The 21764-nt window shown below is 45.8% G+C and overlaps 1 protein-coding gene across 1 annotated transcript in view; it reads right to left on the bottom strand.

Moving 5' to 3' along the window:
• The window catches only part of GALNT12 (polypeptide N-acetylgalactosaminyltransferase 12), a 34452-nt gene extending 14856 nt beyond the window's left edge, over positions 1-19596 (bottom strand). The window contains exons 1-4 of the mRNA XM_040238841.1: positions 19230-19596; positions 9015-9184; positions 3566-3755; positions 439-624 (exon numbers count right to left, since the gene is read on the bottom strand). Coding sequence (XP_040094775.1) covers positions 439-624; positions 3566-3755; positions 9015-9184; positions 19230-19594 — 911 coding nt within the window. The 5' untranslated portion in view covers positions 19595-19596. The remainder of the gene's footprint in view (positions 1-438; positions 625-3565; positions 3756-9014; positions 9185-19229) is intronic.
• Between the last annotated feature and the right edge of the window lie 2168 nt (positions 19597-21764).

Here is a 21764-nt window from a genome sequence, read left to right as displayed (position 1 = left end):
GAAGATTCCCCCAGAGAAGGAAATGGTAATCCACTCCAGTATTCTCTCCCGGGAAATCCCATGGACAAAGGAGCCTGGCAGGCTACAGTCTATGGGTCACAAAGCATCAGACATGACTTAGCGACTAAACAACAGCAACACTGGGTGATGGAAAAGTTCTGGAAATATATAGAGGTGATGGTTGTACAATACTGTCAATGTGTGTGACGCTAGTGGATTGTGCATTTAAAAATGGTTAAAAGGGTAAATTTTATGTTATACATACTTACCAAAATTATTAAAATGTAACAATATAAATCCACATGTATAGCAAAGATTTTTATCAAAAATAAACAAATACTCTGGAAAATGAAAAGAGAGGCAACAGCTACCCATCCCTCCCGAGGGCCTTCACTGACAAGTTGGCCAGATGCAGTGCTCAAAGAAGTAGCCCCCGACCTGATGGCATCGATGGGGGACCGCATGCGGATCCTCTCCTTTTCAGGAACCACGTGCCACGTGAACACCAGCCGCCAGTCAAAACCGCCGATCTGGGGCTCCCCAGCATTCCCCAGGTACTCGAAGGTGTTCCAGTCAATGACATCAATCACAGGGCACACCACTGCCGACTCCTTTTCATGGATCCTGGAAACAACCAGAACACCCTGACATTCTACCATGTACGGGCAGCAGGAGGACCACCAGGAAGCCTGAGAATCGAGTCTCCTCAGCCTTCCACTGAAAGGAGGAACACCTGTGTGAGAAAGGCCTGCTTCTCTTATTCCAGGTGTCTACAGCCAGGTCAGCCCCGGCAGGTGGACATCAAGGGGGTGCTGGGCGGAGTGGGGGCGGGGACAAGGATTCTAGCCCTGATATGTAAAGTTCCATAGCTTCAATAGTCTGATTCCACCTAAAGATATTCTGGTTAAACTTGAATCCTTCTGTGAAAGTCACAATGTCAAAATCCAAGCTAACTTTTAAAACAGAAAGCAGACTTTCAGTTTCTCAAGACTGTAAGCGATTTCTTCCTGTAATCTCAATGAAACATCTTAAAGTCAAGAAATAATTATTTTCTTATGAACAGAGATGCACCCAGACCAAAGGACCGGCTTTGGAACTAGCAAATAAATTTTAATCCTGCCCCTTATTTGCTGTGTGACATTAGTGCTGTCATCTAACCACTCAGAGCCTGTTGCCTCTGAAACAATGATACATACTTGGAGGGTTAACGTGGACTCCCTAACAGAACGTTTGTAAGAGGCTGGCAGAGAACCTGGAACTACAGCTATACTTTTCTTTTAATCTTCTTCATGATTAAATGTTACATATAGTGGAAAATGTGATAATTTCTTGTTGCAGCCATCAGCCTGTGCGCAGGCTTCAGTGATTCTCTCCACAATCACTCTTACAAGCCCAACCATCTTTTAGCAGGCTTCCAGACTGTGCTTCTTTGCATCTGACAGCACACCAGGAAGCATGAACTGAGATTGGACACATGTGAACACTAGATTTCTCTGGATTATATTTTGGGGGCAGTTCTCTAGAATCTGACACCTATAAACCATAAACCTGTGACTTGCATCCAGCGGTTGGAACCAGGGGGAGTCTAATTTCTACATGAAAGGGAAAACTGGGGGCAGCCAGCACTGGAATAAAGGATTCTAAATCACGGTTAGAGAATGTGCTGGCCCAGTTGTAGCAGTTACTGGGTAACCGCTTCCTGGCATCTTGGGAGCCAAGGACCAGGGATACCAAACATCCCACAGTCCAGTCCTACACAGCAAAGAATGCTTCTGCCCCAGATATCAACAGCAGCTCATAAGATGCCAGGAGCACAACCTCATTAATGTGACAGCCAAGAACATCTTCCACTTTCAAAAGCCCCTAAAGGGAAGGGATTACTGTGCCTGGCTGAGACCACACCTGAGGGACAGTCTACAGTCCAGTGTTTCAACTCTGAGGCATACCCAATTCCCTGGGGAGCTTTTGAAACATCCGGAAGGCCAGGAACCACCCCAGAAATTCAGATCCAAATAGTCTGCTACAGGACCAGGACTTTTTAAAGTTCCCCAGCTATTTCTAATGGGTAACCAGGGGAGAATCCCCCTGACTCCAGGTATGGAACAAGGATGTGATTATGTGGAATGCCACCTCACTCTCTCCAAAGGGTGGACTGGAGTGGAATGGAATTCCAGATGGCATTTATGCATCAGCTGAAGGGGAAAAGCGTACACCCCCGCCTGTGATTTTAGGTAGGACTAGAGGTGGCCCTCTGTAGGCCAAGTGCAGGCAGGAGGGAAGGGTGAAACCATTAGGCCAGATTCCAGAGAGAGCACCCAGCTGTCACTATGTTTTAAGTGATCTCAAGATTCTAGCACTAGCCTGAGGAACCCTGAGTCCTTGCTGCTGCTGAAGCCCACTAGAGCTGAGCGAGGAGAATAAGGCATCGAAGGTCCAGGATGGCAGAAGTGTCAGAGCAGAGCCTGGTCGCATGCAGGAAGGAAGGCGAGGGGGTCCCCAGCTCTTCCAGATAGACCTTGGCAACCAAGCACTGGGGGCCAGGGGAAAGTAGTTTTCCAAATGCACAAACTCTGATCTTTCAGCCCTATACCCACTCCCCACAGTGGGGACCAAGAAGAGAACCTGCCCCTCCCTAGACATTTCTCTCGTACCTGGAGGAGCTCAGGGCTTGCCAGCTCAGCTCCTGATGCAGAATCAGTAGGACAGGGAGGGAAACAGGGAAGAGAAGAGAACAAAAGTCAGCCGAGGGTGAGCCGTAAGAGGCTGTAGGACAGCAGGAGAAATGGCGTTGAAGCTGTGGCTGTATTTATGCTTTCATGACTCCATAAAAATATATATTAAAAATAATATTTTATGACTATGGTGGTGGTGTCCGACTCTTGCGACCCCACGGACTATAGCCTGCCAAGCTCCTCTGTCCATGGGATTCCAGGCAAGAATACTGGAGTGGGTTGCCATTTCCTTCTCCAGGGGAGCTTCCCAACCCAGCAATCAAACCCAGGTCTCCTGCACTGCAGGTAGATTCTTCACCAACTGAGCTACAAGGGAAGCCCATATTTTATGACTATATTATGGTATAAAGACATCCCAGGCTATATTCATGATTGTGATATTCACTTTCTATTCTGATTTTAAAAGAAATTATCACAATTTTTTGGGGGGTCCCTTAAAGTTCCACAGGTGGGCCCTAGGCATTGTTGGTACTGGGTGTAATGGATAAGACAGCTGGCTTGAAGGAAATACATCAAAACATATTCTCTAGGAATACAATTCTATGTGACTTTTTTTCTTGGTTGATCATACTAAGTTTTCTACAATAAATGTGTAAAATAAGCAGTAATAAAAGCAAACACTCATCTGGGGCCTCTTATCTACTGGTATGTTCTAAGTGCTGGCTATATATTAACTAACTTAACAGCCTCTACAGCCCCAGGACATCCCCTCCACATGGGAGGACACATCCCCTCCACGCCAGGGGACAGAGGCTTTGGCCAAGGAGCATCTGAGCCCAGCACCCCTACCTCCCACGCCAGTTTGTCAGGGACTCCACCACCCACAGACGCACCTCTGCAGCAGCGGCTCCAGCCACCCCTCATGGCACTCGCAGTGGCAGTCCAGAAAGGTCAACACGTCACCCTTAGCCACGGAGGCCCCTAGCAGCCGTGCTCGCACCAGGCCCTCCCTCTTGTTGGCGCGGATCAGGCGGACCTTGGGCAACCCAGCCAGCTCGGTGGCCAGGCGCTCCTTCAGGTGTTCTGCAGAGGCAAGCAGGACAACAAGGGTCACACCACACATCCCCAGCCGCGTCCTCCCAGGGCCTCCCTGTCCCGAAAAGACGACTAAATAGACACGGGCCTCCTTTGTTCTGCACCAGGGATATCCTCACTGCACCAGGAATCAAGCCTGGAAGCCCCTGGAAGGATGGGAGGCAGGGATGGAGGATTCTAGAACCACTGAAGAAGGGCTCCCACTCAAAACACAGGTAGGTAGATCTGTGCTCTTGCAAGGGGTGAATGTGACATGTGGATCTATCTCAATAACGCTATCCCCCCACCAAAAGTACCTTGACTTGTGAACATTTAAATAAAAGCACAAGAGCCATCCATTCACAATTTTTCCAAAAAATTCTTATATAAATGTTAATTTATGTTAATATATAATACATCATAAAATTTTAATTTACATGGAACTATGTTAACATAGATTTTATTTATAATTACATTAATCCAAATTTTCTTGGAAGCACAATTCAGTTGACACAGTAATAATAATAATGGTGACCAACATTAGAAGGCTTAGTGTGCTAATTACTATTGTCCAAGTGATTCACATAACTCACCCTATGAAGTAAGTACTACTGTGTGTGTGTGTTCAGTCATTCAGTCACGTCCCACACTTTGCAACCCTAAGGACTGTAGCCTGCCAGGCTCCTCTGTCCATGGGATTTTCCAGGCAAGAATGCTGGAGTGGGTTGCCATTTCCTCCTCCAGGGGATCTTCCTGACCCAGGGATCAAACCTGAGTCTCCTGTTTCTCCTGCACTGCAGGCGGATTCTTTACCACTGAGCCACCTGGGAAGCCCCTACTACTACAATACTACTACTGTACCTACTGTACCCATTACAAGAGAGCGGAGGGGCTGTGATTTGAACCCAAGAACTCAGGCTCAAGTCCACAGCCTTAACACTGCCTCCAGAGCTTTCTCCTACAGTTTCTCATCCTTATTAAACAAATCCAAAATTTGTCAGGAGGACATGCTAACCCCATTTTGCAGAAGAGGAAACGAGTCCTTATGAGCTGAAAGGACAGGCACACAGCTAGAACTGGCCCCTGGACTCCTGACTCCACACACAGGCCCTGGAACTAAAGGTGCCAATTCACACCCCTCAGTGGGTCAGGTGGGAACCACTCAGCAAAATAAAAAGGACAGCATCTCCCCACATTGATTAATACATGGGCTTTGTCTCAAAGTCATCCTCAGTCATCAGTGAAGGGGAAAACTTTGTAAAATGTCCTAAGTTGCTTTGTTGTTGGTGAAATGTTTCTCTAAATATTCTTGATACTCAAACAAAAAACAAAAACAAACATTCATTCATTGATTTTTCAACCCTAAATATAATTGCATACATGTAGATAGCAGGAATAAGGGAGGAGACTTCCCAAGCAAAGCTAATTAGTAGCAGGGCCCAGTGAACATACAGGAAAATGCTGGTGCAGCTCTCCACTACTCATTAAGGGTTTGGTCGGCATCAATCTTCTGTCTGCCTGAACTGTCTTATCCCATCCTGGAAGGTGCTGACAACTCTCATCGGCTCAGGCTGACACTGCAGGAAGGGTGTGAGAAGGGTGCAGGAAGGGTGGGAGGAGAGCGCAGGGTAGGACTTCTTCCTCCATTACAGGCTGAGGGGAGAATCCTGGTTCATACATCATCACCATGGGGATGGAGAACCTTGGCCCCACAGAACCTTGTATTTACAGAACTGAATTGTGCTGAAGGGGTTCATACCATATTCCTGCTTGCTAAGCAGTGGCTTCATCTCATAAAAAGAAATAATCTGATGTCTACTTCTGAAAGAATACATTTCTGAAAGTTTCAGGCACTTTACAGTTTTTAAAATATTTCCTAAAAACAGAAGTTATCATTGAACAAATGCCAGCAATGTGCCAGGTCCTAACAAGCTACCACCTCATTTAATCCTCACAATGACCTTGGAAAGTAAGAACTACTATTATACCATTTTACAGGACCGGAAGCCAAGGTTGAAACTGGTTAAGCTCCGTGCTCAAGGTTATACGGCTGCAAAATGTTGGAGCTGGGATTCTAGGCTATGCGGTGTGACCCAGAACCAGTGTCTACATAGACATATTTAAAAGAACCCTGGGAGGAAAGAAAATGGAGACACATGCCTACTAATATGCTGACTGCTACATGAGGTTCTGTGCTACATGTGATCTCATTCATTCCTCACCACAAATCTCAGATTTAAATGTGCTGTGCTAAGTCACTGCTGCTGCTAAGTCACTTCAGTCGTGTCCAACTCTGTGCAACCCCACAGACAGCAGCCCACCAGGCTCCCCGGTCCCTGGGATTCTCCAGGCAAGAACACTGGAGTGGGCTGCCATTTCCTTTTCCAATGCATGAAAGTGAAAAGTGAAAGTGAAGTCACTCAGCCGTGTCTGACTCTTTGTGACCCTGTGCAGCCCACCAGGCTCCTCTGTCCATGGGATTTTCCAGGCAAGAGTACTGGAGTGGGGTGCCATTGCCTTCTCCGAGTTGTGTCCAACTCTTTGTGACTCTGTGGACTGTAGCCCACCAGGCTCCTCTGTCAATGGGATTCTCCAGGCAAGAATACTGGAGTGGGTTGCCATACCCTCCTCCAGGGAATCTTCCCGACCTAGGAACTGAACCTAAGTCTCTTATGTCTCCTGTACTGGCAGGCGGGTTCTTTACCACTAGTGCCCTCCGGGAAGCCCTGATTTAAGTGTAGGTAAACCCATTTACAGATGAGAAACCAAGAATCAGAAGACAAGTGACTTGCCCGAGGTGCTGTGACAGGTTATGGTAAAGCTCACCTACAGCCGCAGACCCCATACCTCAGTGCCTTGTAGACTACAGTAGGCCTCGGCCTCCAGCCCCGGTTGCGTGCTGCCAGGGGGAATGCCAGCTGTCCCCTGACTCACTCTCCCCATGCTTTTCAGCTGAGCACATGGCCACCCACCATAGAGAAGATGTTCTCAGTCTCCCTCACAAGTAGCTGTCACCAAGTGACCCTGTTCTACTCAATGGGATGTAAGGGTGACTTCCAAGTGGACTCCCAGTCCCCTGGAAACCCTTCCACTGACAGGAGTAAACAGGAGGTGAAGAGCCAGCCTGGGCCATGCCATTCTCGAGAAAGGAAAGGGAGAGCCGGGCCCTAACACCATGGAGCTGCCACACTTGCCCTAGTCTATTACCCCAGATTTGCAACAGGAGAGAGAAATCAACTTTTATCTCATGTAAATCACTGTTACTTTGTGTTTCTGTGAGAACAGCACACCTACCAGTCAGGACAGATACACAGGCTCTGAGGTCAGACAGGCCAGCCTCAAGGTCTGAAGCGGCAGATAAGCAGTGGCTCTAACCTGAAGGGGGTGCCCAGAGCTTGGTGACTGGGTCGGAAACAGGCTCAGCACCACACCCACAGCTTTCCCTCTGGTAAGGCCCTGACATTTCCTCTCACTTAAGCTTATCTGACTACTGCTTCACTGACACCACTAACCCCAGCCAGGCAAGGCCACAGCAGCCCCTCACACATCCTCCTTCCATCCTCACCCCCCATCCCCACTCCCCAACCCCCAGCATCAGTCAGCCTGTCTCAACAGAGCAGCACAGAGAGTCCCCAAGACCTAGCAACTTTACAGCTCTCCCAACAGCCCTCAGGCGGCTCCCTACAGGCTCCTATTTAAGCTGAATTCCTTCTATTGTCCGCCAAGGCCCCACCTGATCTGGCCTCATCCACCCCGCAATCCCATCCCCAGGTCACCCTCCAGTGGCTGGTGGTCTGACCCTGAGAATGGCTGCTTGTTTTAGCTTCTGCACCTGCTGCTCCCAGCCCAGCCCCCCTGCCCAGACCTTCACTGGGCTGCCTCCTCCTTCATACTGTTGTTGTTATTCAGTCGTGTTCGACTCTTTGCAACCCTATGAACTGCAGCACACCAGGCTCCCCTGTCCTTCACTGTCCCTGGAGTTTGCAGCTTTTGGCTTTAAAGAGGCCTCCCTGATCTCCATCAGCTAGAGTAGTCCTGGTCCCCAAGCTCTAGGCGTTCTGCTATTCCCATTATTCTTTCAGGGCACTTTCTACTCATGCTGCAGTATAGTATCACGTTCTATGACGTACGCTGTATATTGTATTATGTGACGTATTTGTGATATATATACATAGTGTTTATTATGTGATGCGTGTGTTATGTTCTTCGCGTGTTTATTGACCATCTCAACCCACAGCTCTAGAATGTGAGTTTTACGAGGGCAGGGGTTTATCTAGTTTCCCATGGAATCCCCAGCACCCAGCACATGCTCAAAAACAGCCTCCTGAATAATAAAGGGCCAGTCTCAGCCTGCAGGTGAATTGCTGGATCCCAGGTCACTGGTCAGGCCTGAAGGAACGCCGACCATCCTTTCAATGGCATGTCTCGCCCTGGTTTCAGTTCTTCTGTCTGGACTGCCCCTTTTCTATTTCATCTCAAAGTCAGTATCTTAGGCCAAAGCCCTGAGGTTTTTCCAGTTCAAGGAGGGCACCACCACTTACCCGGAGACCCAGGCCGGAAGCCCGAGTGTCCTCCTCACAGCTTAGCCAGTCTCCAGGCCTGTAGACGCTGCCTCCTGAACACCCTCCTCCCATCTGCCTGCCCTCCCCACCCCTCCAACCTGGGTCACCTCCACAGCCCCCTCGTCTCCCTGCAGAGCTTCCCAGTACCCCACACTCCAGTCCAGAGGGTTTCCCCAAAGAGCAGATGGGTCTCTTGCTTGAAATTCCGCCTTGGTTTCTCCCTCAGGACAAAGCCCCAACTCCTCAGCCTTGCGTCTAAGTCCCGCGCCCTCTTCCTGCTCCTTTCCTGTTCCTCCCTGCAGCAGCCAGCTCTCCGTCCTTCCTGAACTACTTGCAGATCCTACACAGTCCACACAGCACTGCAACTCCTTTCCATATCCTATGCCCTCCACTTGAAACGCCCTCCCTCCTCATTTGCAGTCCACAAACTACCCAGCCTTCAAGACTATGGTCAACTACCTGCTTCTCAGCATGCAGGTGGGTGAGGGTCCCCTCTCTGCCTCCTATAGCACCGAGCGGTAGAGCACTCTGCCATCACATCTGCATCCCCCTACCCAGCTCCAAGCTCCCTGAGGGCAGGGGCCAGGCCAGGGAGACGCAGGAAGCCCATCCTTTCTGGCCTGTTCTATGCACCCATGTCACACCCGCCTCGCAGGCACAGTCACCAAAGGGCAGGCTCCTCCAAGAGCCCGAGTCAGGGGCTCACCTCGATCACTGTAGTCATCTACAAGGATAACTTCTTCTAGCAGGGTGTCTGGGGATGTCTCGAGGACACTGTAAACTGTCCGAAGGAGAGTTGACCAGGCTTCATTATAAAAAGCTATGACGACAGATGTCGTGGGCAATTGATCATAATTGTATTTCTTCTCTTTGCACCTGCAAATACAACACAATTTCAGGAATTAAGACCCTACTGGTGACTTGTATACCAGGCCCAGGCTGGTGCTGGGTTTGGAGTGAATGGAACACAGGTCATGGTCTCAGGGCCTCCCTCTGGGAAATGGTAAATAACCTGCTGGGATCTTCCAGAGTCACCCATGATCCAGTAGGAATCCCAGCAGATTCTTTAAAAGATTCTAAAATGATACCTAATGAGCTTGACCTGCAGGATGCTGTTTCTAAACTTTAAAGCGATTTTCAGATTTCTGCAACATTCAAACTCAGCAGACTCAGAAAGGAGGGGGTACTGTCAGTTCTCCCCGCCAAACACCTACCTCTCCCGTCTATCCACGCCTTTCCAACCCCACTGCTGGGCCTTTGCTCAGACCGCATCCTTTATTTCTTTTTTTTAAAGACTTTTTTTGATGTGGACCATTTTTAAAGTCTTTGTTGAATATGTTCACCCTTTCTTTAAATTGAATAAATTTCATTTTGAAAACCTCACTGTCATTATTTCCACCATTTCTCTTTGGATCTGTGCATATGTGGAACTAAATGTTAGCTTTTCTTTGTTTTAAAGATTTAAAAAAGTCTTTAACTTTAGGTTTCAGAAAAATACATTTTTTTCATGTAGTACAAGCAATTAGTTCTTTCTGATGCTTCTAGTGGGCTATGGCAGCTTTTCTATGCAACCTGTCTAGTACTCAGAGGTATGCTAAATCCAGACATAATTAAGCACTAGCTGTGTATTAAATCATTTAATGGCCTCCACAGTCTCAGGAGGTAGGTACTATTACCAGAGAAACACAAACATCACTTATATGCGGAATCTAAAATATGACACAAATGAACTTATTTACAAAACACAAACAGACTCACAGACATAGAAAACAAACTTATGGCTGCCAAAGAGGAAAGCGGGAGAGGGAGGAATGAATTAGGAGTTTGGGATTAGCAGATACAAACTACTATAAATAAAGTAGATAAACAACAAGGTCCTAGTATATAGAACAGGGAACTGTATCCAATATCCTGTAATAAACCAAAATGGGGAAGAATAACTAAATCATTTTGATGTACACCAGAAATTAATACAACACTGTAAATCAACTATACTTCAATTAAAAAAAAAAGATAAAACATCCTTTAAATGCATTCTCCTTCATGAATTTCAATATATCCTCCTGAATATCTCTAAATTTGCATCCAGGAAAAACATTTCCCTCTTTTTCTGGGCAATAAAAAGCTGTGTATTTTTCAATTAGACAAAGGCAGACAGGTATCACTCAGGGTTCCACTTCTGGAAAGACAAAAAGAGAGCTCAGAACCAAATTTACTACTAAATCATAGTAAGCCATCTTTTCCTTAACTTTCTGGTATAATCCATATGCTTTGTGAAGGCAGGGGTAGAGTTGTGCTTTACTCTGTATTTTCTGCATGCTTTGCACTGTATCTAGTAATAATAGTAACATTTATTGAGTGTTAACTATATGATAGGCAGTGTGCTGAACATTCCACAAGCATTATTCCTTAAAATCTTCTTTAAAAGTCTTCATAAAAACCCTTCTGGATGAGGATACCATAATCTCCACCAGTACAGTATATGTTTATGTATTTTATGGTTATGAATAAATGGGTGTGGCAAATACCTCCTGATCTTTTATGTTTATATTTAGGTTATCACATAAACATCTTTATTATTTTTTTTTAACATCTTTAAAACAATGAAAATTTACATCCTTTGGAGAACAGGCCAAGAAGGTCCCAGTGGACACAGGTGTGTTTTATTGGCCCAGAATGCTTTCTCCTTTCTTCACCTTACTGTACTCTGATTTCCCTTTCAGGAACCATGCCTCCTAGACTCTCAAGCTGTATGTTTTATGCAGGGCTGGACATATACACACATATGGATACATACACAAATATACACATCTCTTTGGGAAGGTTACATGTCCCAGGCCCAGCCAATCAACATTTTCCTGATGACATAAGTTGAGTCCCTATATCCAGAGCCCAGAATAATCTGAATCCAGTTCAAATCCTAGACCTTTCTGTCATAGAAGTCAATATATTTTCTTTTATATGTAAGTCAGTCTGAACTGACTTAGTCAGTTTAATCAAAAGAACCCTATCTAAAAGAGAAAGTTTTTGTTTTTTTAAGTGAATATAGGACTTACATGAGCTTCCCTGGTAGCTCAGATGATAAAGAATCTGCCTGCAATGCGTGAGATGTGGGTTTGAATCCTGGGTTGAGAAGATTCTCCTGGAGAAGGGAACGGCAACCCACTCCAGTATTCTTGCCTGGAGAATCCTCATAGACAGAGTAGCCTGGCAGGCTATAGTCCATGGGGTTGCAAAGAGTCGGACATGACTGAGTGACTTTCACTTTCATTCTTTCACTTTCTTTAGGACTTCCACTCAAGGCAGTATGAAAGATTAGGCTTTCCTGGTGGCTCAGATGGTGCCTCTGCCTGGATTTGATAGCTGGGGCAAGAAAATCCCCTGGAGAAGGAAATGGCTACCCACTCCAGTATTCCTGCCTGGAGAATTCCATGAACAGAGGAGCCTGGTGGGATACAGTCCATGGGGTCGAAAAACAGTCAGACACGACTGAGTGACTAACACTTTCACACGTAGTAAAGGACACTTAAAAAATTCTTAATACTTTAAAAAAACTTTTAAATGTATGGATCAGCTTACAGAAAACAAAAGAAGTCCTCAGAGTCCAGGAACAACAAGAAAATATATATACCTGGATATTAGAAGTAGCAGACACAGAACATGAATAAGTATGCTTATGATTAAATACATAAGAGAACCTCAAACGAAGGACAAAGAAACAAAAATGACAGGAAATTTTAACTCAGTATAGACATCTCACAGTGATGGAGCAAACCAGGGGACAGTGGAATACTATCTTCAAATGCCAAACTATCAACCTGGAATTAAATACCCAACCTAACTATTTTTCAAGAACAAGAACAAAACGAGAAAACATTTTCAGATAAGTAAAACTGATTGTTTACAATAACTTTGTCTACAGCAAGAAATACATGATATATTTCAGGAAGAAGAAAAGAATTCCAGAAAGATCTCCAACATACAAAGACCACCATTCAGGAAAGAATGATGGGAAGAAAAAATAAACTTGTGGATAAATGTAAACAAATATTGCATTTAAAAAAATGTTTAATGTGTTGATTTAAAAAGCAAGACAGAATTAAAATACTGGAATAAAATGATATAAAAACTGGGAAAGAAAGTGATCAATGTTAAAGCATTCCAAGATCCACTGATTAATTTAGAACTTTTTGAGTTGAATTATATACTTTCTTTTTTTTTTTTTAAATTTTTTAAAATTTTAATTGGAGGCTAATTACTTTACAATATTTTGGTGGTTTTGCCATACATTCACACGAATCAGCCATGGTTGCACGTGTATTCCCCATCCTGACTCTCCCTCCCACCTCCTTCTCCATCCCATCTCTCAGGGTCATCCCAGTGCACCAGCCCTGAGCACCCTGCCTCATGCATCAAACCTGGAATGGTCATCTATTTCACATATGGTAATATACATGTTTCAGTGCTATTCTCTCAAATCATCCCACCATCGCCTTCTCCCGCAGAGTCCAATAGTCTGTTCTTTGTGTCTCTTTTACTGTCTTGCATAGAGAGTCATCGTTACCATCTTTCTCAACTCCATATATATTCATTAATATACTGTATAGGTGTTTTTCTTTCTGACTTACTTCACTCTGTATAATAGGCTCCAGTTTCAGCCACCTCATGAGAACTGATTCAAATGCATTCTTTTTAATAGCTGAGTAATACTCCATTGTGTATATGTACCACAGCTTTCTTATCCATTCATCTGCCAATGGACATCTAGGTTGCTTCTGTGTCCTGGCTATCGTAAACAGTGCTGCGATGAACACTGGGGTACACATGTCTCTTTCAATTCTGGTTTCCTCGAGGTGTATGGCCAGCAGGGGGATTGCTGGGTCATACAGCAGTTCTATTTCCAGCTTTTTAAGGAATCTCCACCCTGTTCTCCATAGTGGCTGTACTGGTTTGCATTCCCACTAACAGTGTAAGAGGGTTCCTTTTTCTCTGCACTCTCTCCAGCATTTATTGTTTGTAGACTTTTTGATAGCAGCCATTCTGATGGCATGAGATGGTACCTCACGTGGTTTTGATTTGCATTTCTCCGATAATGAGTGATGTTGAGCATCTTTTCATGTGTTTGTTAGCCATCTGTATGTCTTCTTTGGAGAAATGTCCGTTTAGTTCTTTGGCCCATTTTTTGATTGGGTAGCTTATTTTTCTAGAATTGAGCTGCAGGAGCTGCTTGTATATTTTTGAGATTGTCCGTTGTTTCGTTTGCTATTATTTTCTCCCATTCTGAAGGCTCTCTTTTCACCTTGCTTATAGTTTCCTTCATTATGCAAAAGCTTTTAAGTTTAATTAGGTCCCATTTGTTTATTTTTGCTTTTATTTCCAATATTCTGGGAGGTGGGTCATAGAGGATCCTGCTGTGATGTATGTCGAAGACTGTTTTGCCTATGTTCTCCTCTAGGAGTTTTATAGTTTCTGTCTTACGTTTAGATCTTTAATCCATTTTATTTTTGTGTATGGTATTAGAAAGTGTTCTAGTTTCATTCTTTTACAAGTGGTTGACCAGTTTTCCCAGCACCGCTTGTTAAAGAGACTGTCTTTTCCCCATTGTATATTCTTGCCTCCTTTGTCAAAGATAAGGTGTCCATAGGTGTGTGGATTTATCTCTGGGCTTTCCATTTTGTTCCATTGATCTATATTTCTGTCTTTGTGCCAGTACCATACTGTCTTGATGACTGTGGCTTTGTAGTATAGCCTGAAGTCAGGCAGGTTGATTCCTCCACTTCCATTCTTCTTTCTCAAGGTTGCTTTGGCTATTTGAGGTTTTTTGTAATGCCATACAAATTGTGAAATTATTTGTTTTAATTCTCTGAAAAATACTGTTGGTAGCTTGATAGGGATTGCACTGAATTTATAGATTGTTTTGGGTAGTATACTCATTTTCACTATATTGATTCTTCCAATCCATAAACATGGTATATTTTTTCATCTATTTGTGTCATCTTTGATTTCCTTCATCAGTGTTTTATAGTTTTATATATATAGGTCTTTTGTTTCTTTAGGTAGGTTTATTCCTAAGTATTTTATTCTTTTCGTTGCAGTGGTGAATGGAATTGTTTCCTTAATTTCTCTTTCTGTCTTCTCATTGTTAGTGTATAGGAATGCAAGAGATTTTTGTGTGTTAATTTTATATCCTGAAACTTTATTGTATTCATTAATTAGCTCTAGTAATTTTCTGGTGGCATATTTAGGGTTTTCTATGTAGAGAATCATGTCATATGCAAACAGTGAGAGTTTTACTTCTTCTTTTCCAATCTGGATTCCTTTTCTTTCTTCTTCTGCTCTGATTGCTGTGGCCGAAACTTCCAAAACTATGTTGAATAGTAGTAGTGAGAGTGGGCATCCTTGTCTTGGTCCTGACTTTAGGGGAAATGCTTTCAATTTTTCACCATTGAGGATAATGTTTGCTGTGGGTTTATCATATATGGCTTTTATTATGTTGAGGTATGTTCCTTCTACGCCTGCTTTCTGGAGGGTTTTTATTATAAATGGATGTTGAACTTTCAAATTTACCACTAAAGATTGGAAATAGATAATTTTCAAATCAGTAGAGTGAGAAAAATGGAAGCAGAAGGGGAGGAAAACCTCTATCAATTAAAAAAAGCAGTATAAAAAAAGAAAAAAACATAGAAAAAGCATAATAAACAGAAAGCATAAATAAGATGGCATAATCAAACAATAAAGTTTCAGTAAGCACAGTAAGTATAAATGGACATAAATATTTAGTTAAAGATTGTCAGTCTGGATTTTTTTTTTCAGTGACAACACAAAATCCAGCAACATGTTGATTAGAGACATGCCTAAAATCTAGGGTCACAGAAGAAGTGAAAGGATATGAGAAGGCATCATGAAAACTAAAAAGAACCTGTTCTATAGGCTTAAAGTACTGATTCAAAGAATGGAACCATACTGACAACCACAAGATGGGTCTAATAAGACCCAGTAAAACAGCCTCAGTTTATAACTTTACTGGGGAAGCAGAGAAACAACAGTCTAATAAGCTCCACCCCATGTGTGATGTGTTTTTCCAAAGGTATTGTTGTTAAGAGAACAGACAAGCAGGCTATCTCTCGCAAAAAGGGAAATCCCAACCAACTCTCTGCAAGACACAAACTTTACTTTTGCTGAATTATCTGCTTGGAGCTATGTTGAAACTCTTCGCCATCCTAGCACCCAAGTCCTAGTCCTTAAACTCAGACACACACCTGCAACTATAGCATTAATGAGGCTAAAACCAGGGCAAAACATTTGAGAAATGCAAAAACCTGTGTGTATTAGTTACACACTTTTCTAACCAGTGGTTCACAACTCGTTAGCGATGGCAGAGAACAGCTGATATTCACATGTGTGGCCTCTCCATATGTGTGTCGTGGAACTGCACAGCCCCAAGGGTGCCGTCACTCCAACTTTCTATCCTGCTAAAACAACAGGTCAGAATGCAAATGAGAATGACAGAAGATGATTATCTCAAGAACTGATCAATGAAAACGAAAACTTTCTCCAAGTATTGGTACATTACTGGCCACCATCTACTTTGTAAACTGGATGTGATTTCACCACTAGTTTCAACTGCATTTAACTTGTTATCAATCCCCATTTTATCTAATTCTGGTATTCTCCCACACCCTCAAAAACACCCATCCTTCCTCTTCAGAGCGAGAAATTCACAGGCTCTAAGCTTTCAACCCTAGTTACACATCAGCTCCAGCCTTGGCCCAACTCAAAACTCTTCCTAATTTTTCTAGGGACGGTCCCTTACATAACTGTTCAAAGTTTCCCAAGGCCACAGACCTAGCTACCTGATTCCCCACTTTGGCCTGTCACCATCTCAGAGAGAAAATTCCCTCTCTTTGCCAGGCTCAAATAAAACAGTATTTGTGAAAGAGTTTTTCAAACCCTATACTTTCTAAACTACCATGCAAGGACGTCCTGTCATCCTCCTCCTCCTCCTTTTCCTCCTTGATTCAGTGCCATAACTAAAAATAAATAAATAAATACAAGTGTGAGCTAATCCACTGGCGTGCGAATAATGAGCCTTGCAGAAGGGCGGGGGTCTACGTCAAATCTCAAGGAATTAGAGTCAATACTTCAAAGTTTCTCTAGCAGCTATCAAGGCTTGCAGACACCAGAAGAACCAAGCCAAACAGTCCCATAGTAGCTCCTAACTCCTTGCCTATGATAACAGGTTTATCCCCTGTTGGTTAAAAATGTGTGTGGGCCTTGTATATACTCATGTCTGAATACGTTCTCACTCACACACCCATATATATCTTTTTCAAAATCTATTTTGTATACCTGAAAGTCTAGAAGGATACACAGCAAAATGTTAACAGTGGTTCTCCTCAGGGTGGTACGTTAATGGATGATTTTTTATTTTTGCTTCCCTGTATATGAAAAATTTTCTAGAGTGAACATATATTGTTTTGGTAATTAAAATTAATAGATAAATAACTGCCTCCATCTTGAAAGGGAAGAGGGAATAAAAGATCTCGGTTCTAGATTGACTCTGCTCCAGATCTGTGTTACTTTGGGGGCACAGATTATCCTCTTTAGTAAGACTGGATGCTCCCTCAGGGCCATTTCTGCTACAGCATTCAAGGATCCTAACCACACCTCTGCTTGTTACTAATTATAGTTCCAACCTTCTCCCTACCATGACACTGACTGAACTCCTAAGCTGCTACTCCAGTTTCTCAGGCTAAAATCTCAAGACCTTATCAGGTCCTCCATGCCTGTATGGAATAAACAAGTGAGTCTTCATGAAAGGCCCTGACACTACTGGCTACACCTCAGTTATATCAGAAGGCCTGGCTGGGCTGAGACTAACACAGATGGAGCTCACCTTTCTCTCCAGCTAGGCAAGAATGACCCAACAGGCCTTGCTGCAGGAATTAAAAGGCCAGAGGCCTTCACATTCCTTATCACGCTGGGTTTGGATTAACTTCCCAGGGTCAAAGCAACAGCAGGATCTATAAGCAAATCCTGACAGGACACAGGGCAGCTGTGTCACCATGGAGACGGGATACCATAAACCCCACAATGTTTCAAAGGGATTTCACAACCTCGAATGATAAAGGAAGTCAGAACCTGGAAAAGAAAAACTTTATGACCAATCCCTGGATGACTCTTAAAAGCAACCTCCTGAGGGTACTGTTGGCAGTAAAACAAGAACTGAGTACATAGTGTGCTCCCAGGTATCAACTCCTAGCTTGTGTTATTTCTACTCATCCCTTATTTTGTAGACTGGGAAGCTGAGGCTCAGAGAGGCCAGATAATTTGCTCAACATCACAGAGCTGATGAGCGAAAGAGCCAGGGTTTTATCTCATAGGAACTGGGTCTGAACCCTGAGTCTGACCTGAAAGCTTCCCCTAGACCTTGCCTCAGTGAGCACCCTTGGAGTTTCAAGGAGATAAACATGTGTTTAACCATTTGGTTGAAGGGGAGGAACTGCTACCAACCCTAACAAACAAAGCTCTACTCAAAAAGATAAACACTGAAGATGCCTAAGCTATAAAAGCATAGGCTAGACACAAGTAGATCCTGAAAAGCAGCAGAGACAGTGAGGTGCCAACCATCCACACTTTGCCGATGGCTGCAGAGCTGGGTCTCTCCCTGCAGACATCCATGCTTTCTCTGGCCAAGAATCCACAGGGCAGTTCCCTAAAAATCCTGAAATCAGCACAGTGCCCAAGGTGCCAGGAGGGCCACATCCCTCAAGCCCAGTTAGTCACTTTCCAGCTCTGGGCCCTTGAGTGAGTCATCTGACCTAAGCCTATTTCCACACCTGTAAGCAGGAAGGACAAGGAACAGGGAAGGGTGGTGCCTGGTGCATACTAGAAGCTGTTCCACTCCCAGAATCTCCTCTCTGAGCCCTCTTTTCCACCAAGTCTTTCAGGAGGGGACTCCAGCAGGGACCTGGAAGACCCCTGCCAAAAGAGGAAAGGCGATAGGCCAGGCTCCACCCGCCAGCCTGTTCCCTTTGCGCTGGGCACAACCCTTCCAGCCAACAGCTCCAACAGGAATGAGGCTTCTGACCACACAGGTCCCACAGCTGTGTCACCCACAGGAGCAAGCTAGGCTGAACCAGTGCCAGAAGGAGCCCTTCCCACCAGCTGCTCCTCCCTGTCTTCCTTATGGTAAAGCTGAGGAATCCAGCTCCCAGAGAGGGGGAAGGAGGCTTGCTGCTTCTGACCTGCCCTTCTTGCTGCCCTGACCTTTCACCTCACCTGCCCGTGGTTCCCTTCACCCCTGGTTCATTTATGGGCCCCGGCGCACACAGGTGCACACAGGTAAGTGAGTGAAGCCTGTCTGAAGCCCATGGGTCCTTAGCTTAGCCAGAGCAGAAGGTTTCAGGAGGAATTAGACTGGGGGATTGGGGGTCCCTTACAACCCAAGAAGGGCGCCATAAGGGTCTCATATTAAACCTCTCTGCAGATTTGCCGGTTTCCGAGATTTTTTAAATTTTTTGTCACTTTCTAAAACTTTCCTGGTAGCTCACTCGGTACAGAATCTGTCTGCAGTGCAGAAGACCCGGGTTCGATCTCTGGGTCGAGGAGATCCCCTGGAAAAGGAAATGGCAAACCACTCCAGTATCCTTGCCTGGAAAATCCCATAGACAGAGGAGCCTGGTGGGCTGCGGTCCATGGGGTCGCAAAGAGTCGGGTACGACTGAGCGACTAATACTTTTAAAACTTTCTTCACTCCCACCCCCCTATGAACTTTCACTGCCCACTTGCGAGTGACTCAACAAGACACGAGATCCCCAGGTCTTTGGAGAGCCGGGTCCCACCCCGCCACTTCCCCGCCGCGGAAACTGAGACGCGGAGACTCAGAGGGCGATGCTCCTCCCGCCACCTGCGGACTCACAGAGGGTTCCAGCGCTCAGGCAGGCGGCGGTGCAACGAGATGCGGTCGCTGAGGTAGATGTTGATCTGGTGTAGCCGCACGCTCTCCTCCTGCAGCCGCAGTTCCTCGCCCTGCAACTGCAGCCGCACTGCCTCGCCGTGGGCGCCCAGAGCGTCCTCGGGCACCGGCGGCCGCGGCAGGACCGGGTCGCGCCGCCCGGAGCGCTGGGTGCGTCGAAGTCCAGGCTCGGCCGCCCGGGCCCCGCGCCGCGCCCGCAGCACCGAGCCCAGCCCGGCGAGTGCTAGCAACACCAACAGTGCCAGCAGCGCCTCCCGGCCGCGCCGCAGCCCTCGCGGGCAGCGTCTCCGCGCTGCACGCCCCAACATACGCCCGCCAGCTGCGGCCAGCGCCCGGCGCGCCCCAGGCGGCGGCGCAGCCCGAGACCCGGATTCCGGAACCGCCGCGCCGCCCCGCCCCCTCCCCGCCCCACCTGCGCCCCGCCCCCTTCCCGCCCTGCCCGCCTGCAGAGGGGGCGCATATTTGCAGGGTATGGACCGAGGAGCCTGGTGGGCTACAGTCCATGGGGTCGCGAAGAGTCGGACACGACTGAGTGACTTCACTTGCACTTTTCACTTTCATGCATTGGAGAAGGAAATGGCAACCCACTCCAGTATTCTTGCCTAGAGAATCCCAGGGACGGAGGAGCCTGGTGGGCTGCCATCTATGGGGTCGCACAGAGTTGGACACGACTGACGCGACTTAGCAGTAGCCGCAGCACGCCGGCTAGCTGAGATGCGGACCTTCCTCGCCGAACTGTGGGCTTTATTTAAAAGGTATAGACTCAGTTCAGCTCCTGGCACGTCGTAAGTACTCCGTAAGTGTTGGCCGAATGCGCTGTGCTGCTGCTGCTGCTAAGTCGCTTCAATCGTGTCCGACTCTGTGCGACCCCATAGACGGCAGCCCACTAGGCTCCTCTGTCCCTGGGATTCTCCAGGCAAGAACACTGGAATGGGCTGCCATTTCCTTCTCCAATGCATGAAAGTGAAAAGTGAAAGTGAAGCTGCTCAGTCCTGACTCTTAGCGACCCCATGGACTGCAGCCTACCAGGCTCCTCCGTCCATGCGATATTCCAGCCAAGAGTACTGGAGCGGGTTGCCATGCCTTCTCCAATGCGCTGTGCAGGGCGCTACAAATTTCACTCCCATTATCTCCTCTGACCTTTGTGCTATTGTGTGCTTAGTCACCCATCGTGTCCGCTCTTTGCGATCCCATGGATTGTAGCCCACCAGGCTCCTCCATCCATGAATCCCCGGATTCTCCAGGTAACAATACTAGAATGGGTTGCCATGCCCTCATCCAGGGGATCTTCCCAACCGAGATCGAACGTAGGTCCAATAAGAGAGGATTGGACTACTCCATTTTACAGATGAGGAGACACAGGCACAGTGAAGCTAATTGACTCCAGGCTATTTCATTGAGGCCTGCAGGTATACCGACCTAGGACATATTGCTTCCATACCTTGCATAACAAACCCTCCACTGGCTCCCTGTTACTCAATACCTACTCTGTTTCTTATTCCTCACTTTACAGATGCCTCCAAGAAATTGATCAAAGGAATGAACTATCCCTTGAGAAAAACATGCATAGGCACCCATAACATGGTTGCACATATCCCCAGGCCTTCATGTTAAGTACCCTGGGCCTTGGCTCCAGGTTTTCCCTAGGGAGGCTTGCTGGAAATATTTAATAGAGTCTTGGCCACCTCATGGGAAGAGTTGACTCATTGGAAAAGACTCTGATGCTGGGAGGGATTGGGGGCAGGAGAAGGGGACGACAGAGGATGAGATGGCTGGATGGCATCACTGACTTGATGGATGTGAGTCTGAGTGAACTCCGGGAGTTGGTGATGGACAGGGAGGCCTGGCGTGCTGTGATTCATGGGGTCGCAAAGAGTCAGACCCGACTGAGCGACTGAACTGAAACTATAGTGAGGCATGAGGCTCTCTCCAAAGTGGAAAATTCAAATGTGGGCCAAATAAACCTAAGTAATGAAAATAAACAATAGTTTTCAAAATCAAAATGAATGCCAAAAGTCCATGATGAACAAAATATCAAAATCTTAAAAGCAAAATCTGACCCTGTGCTTACACGGCTCACCTCACTCACCTTATCCTAATCCCAGCCCAGATTCTATATCTTGATTATTGTGGGGATTACATGGATATATATGTATATAAAAATTCACCAAGTTCTTCTTTAAAACCTGTGCACTAGACCTATGAAAGTTATATCTTGGTGTTTAAAAAGCAAAAAATAAAGAGATACATGAACAAAAAATAAAGGAGAATCCCTAGCCTCCAGGACAAGTGCTAAAGTCCTCAGCTTGACAGGAGAGGCCACCAGAATGTGACTCCAAATTCTGGAAGCCTATCACTGAGGGTAGAGGAGGCATGGTTTCCAGGCCTTTGCACAGGCTGTTCTCTCTGTTGGAAAAGCTTTTCCCCACCTAACAAACTCCTACCCATCCTTCAAGGCCCTGCCAAAAGCCAAGTCCT

Source organism: Oryx dammah, unplaced genomic scaffold (genome assembly GCF_014754425.2).
Source record: "Oryx dammah isolate SB20612 unplaced genomic scaffold, SCBI_Odam_1.1 HiC_scaffold_1, whole genome shotgun sequence".
In the NCBI taxonomy this organism is placed as follows: domain Eukaryota; kingdom Metazoa; phylum Chordata; class Mammalia; order Artiodactyla; family Bovidae; genus Oryx; species Oryx dammah.
Note: the sequence above shows the minus strand (reverse complement) of the source record. Positions and strands in the feature narration are given on the sequence as shown.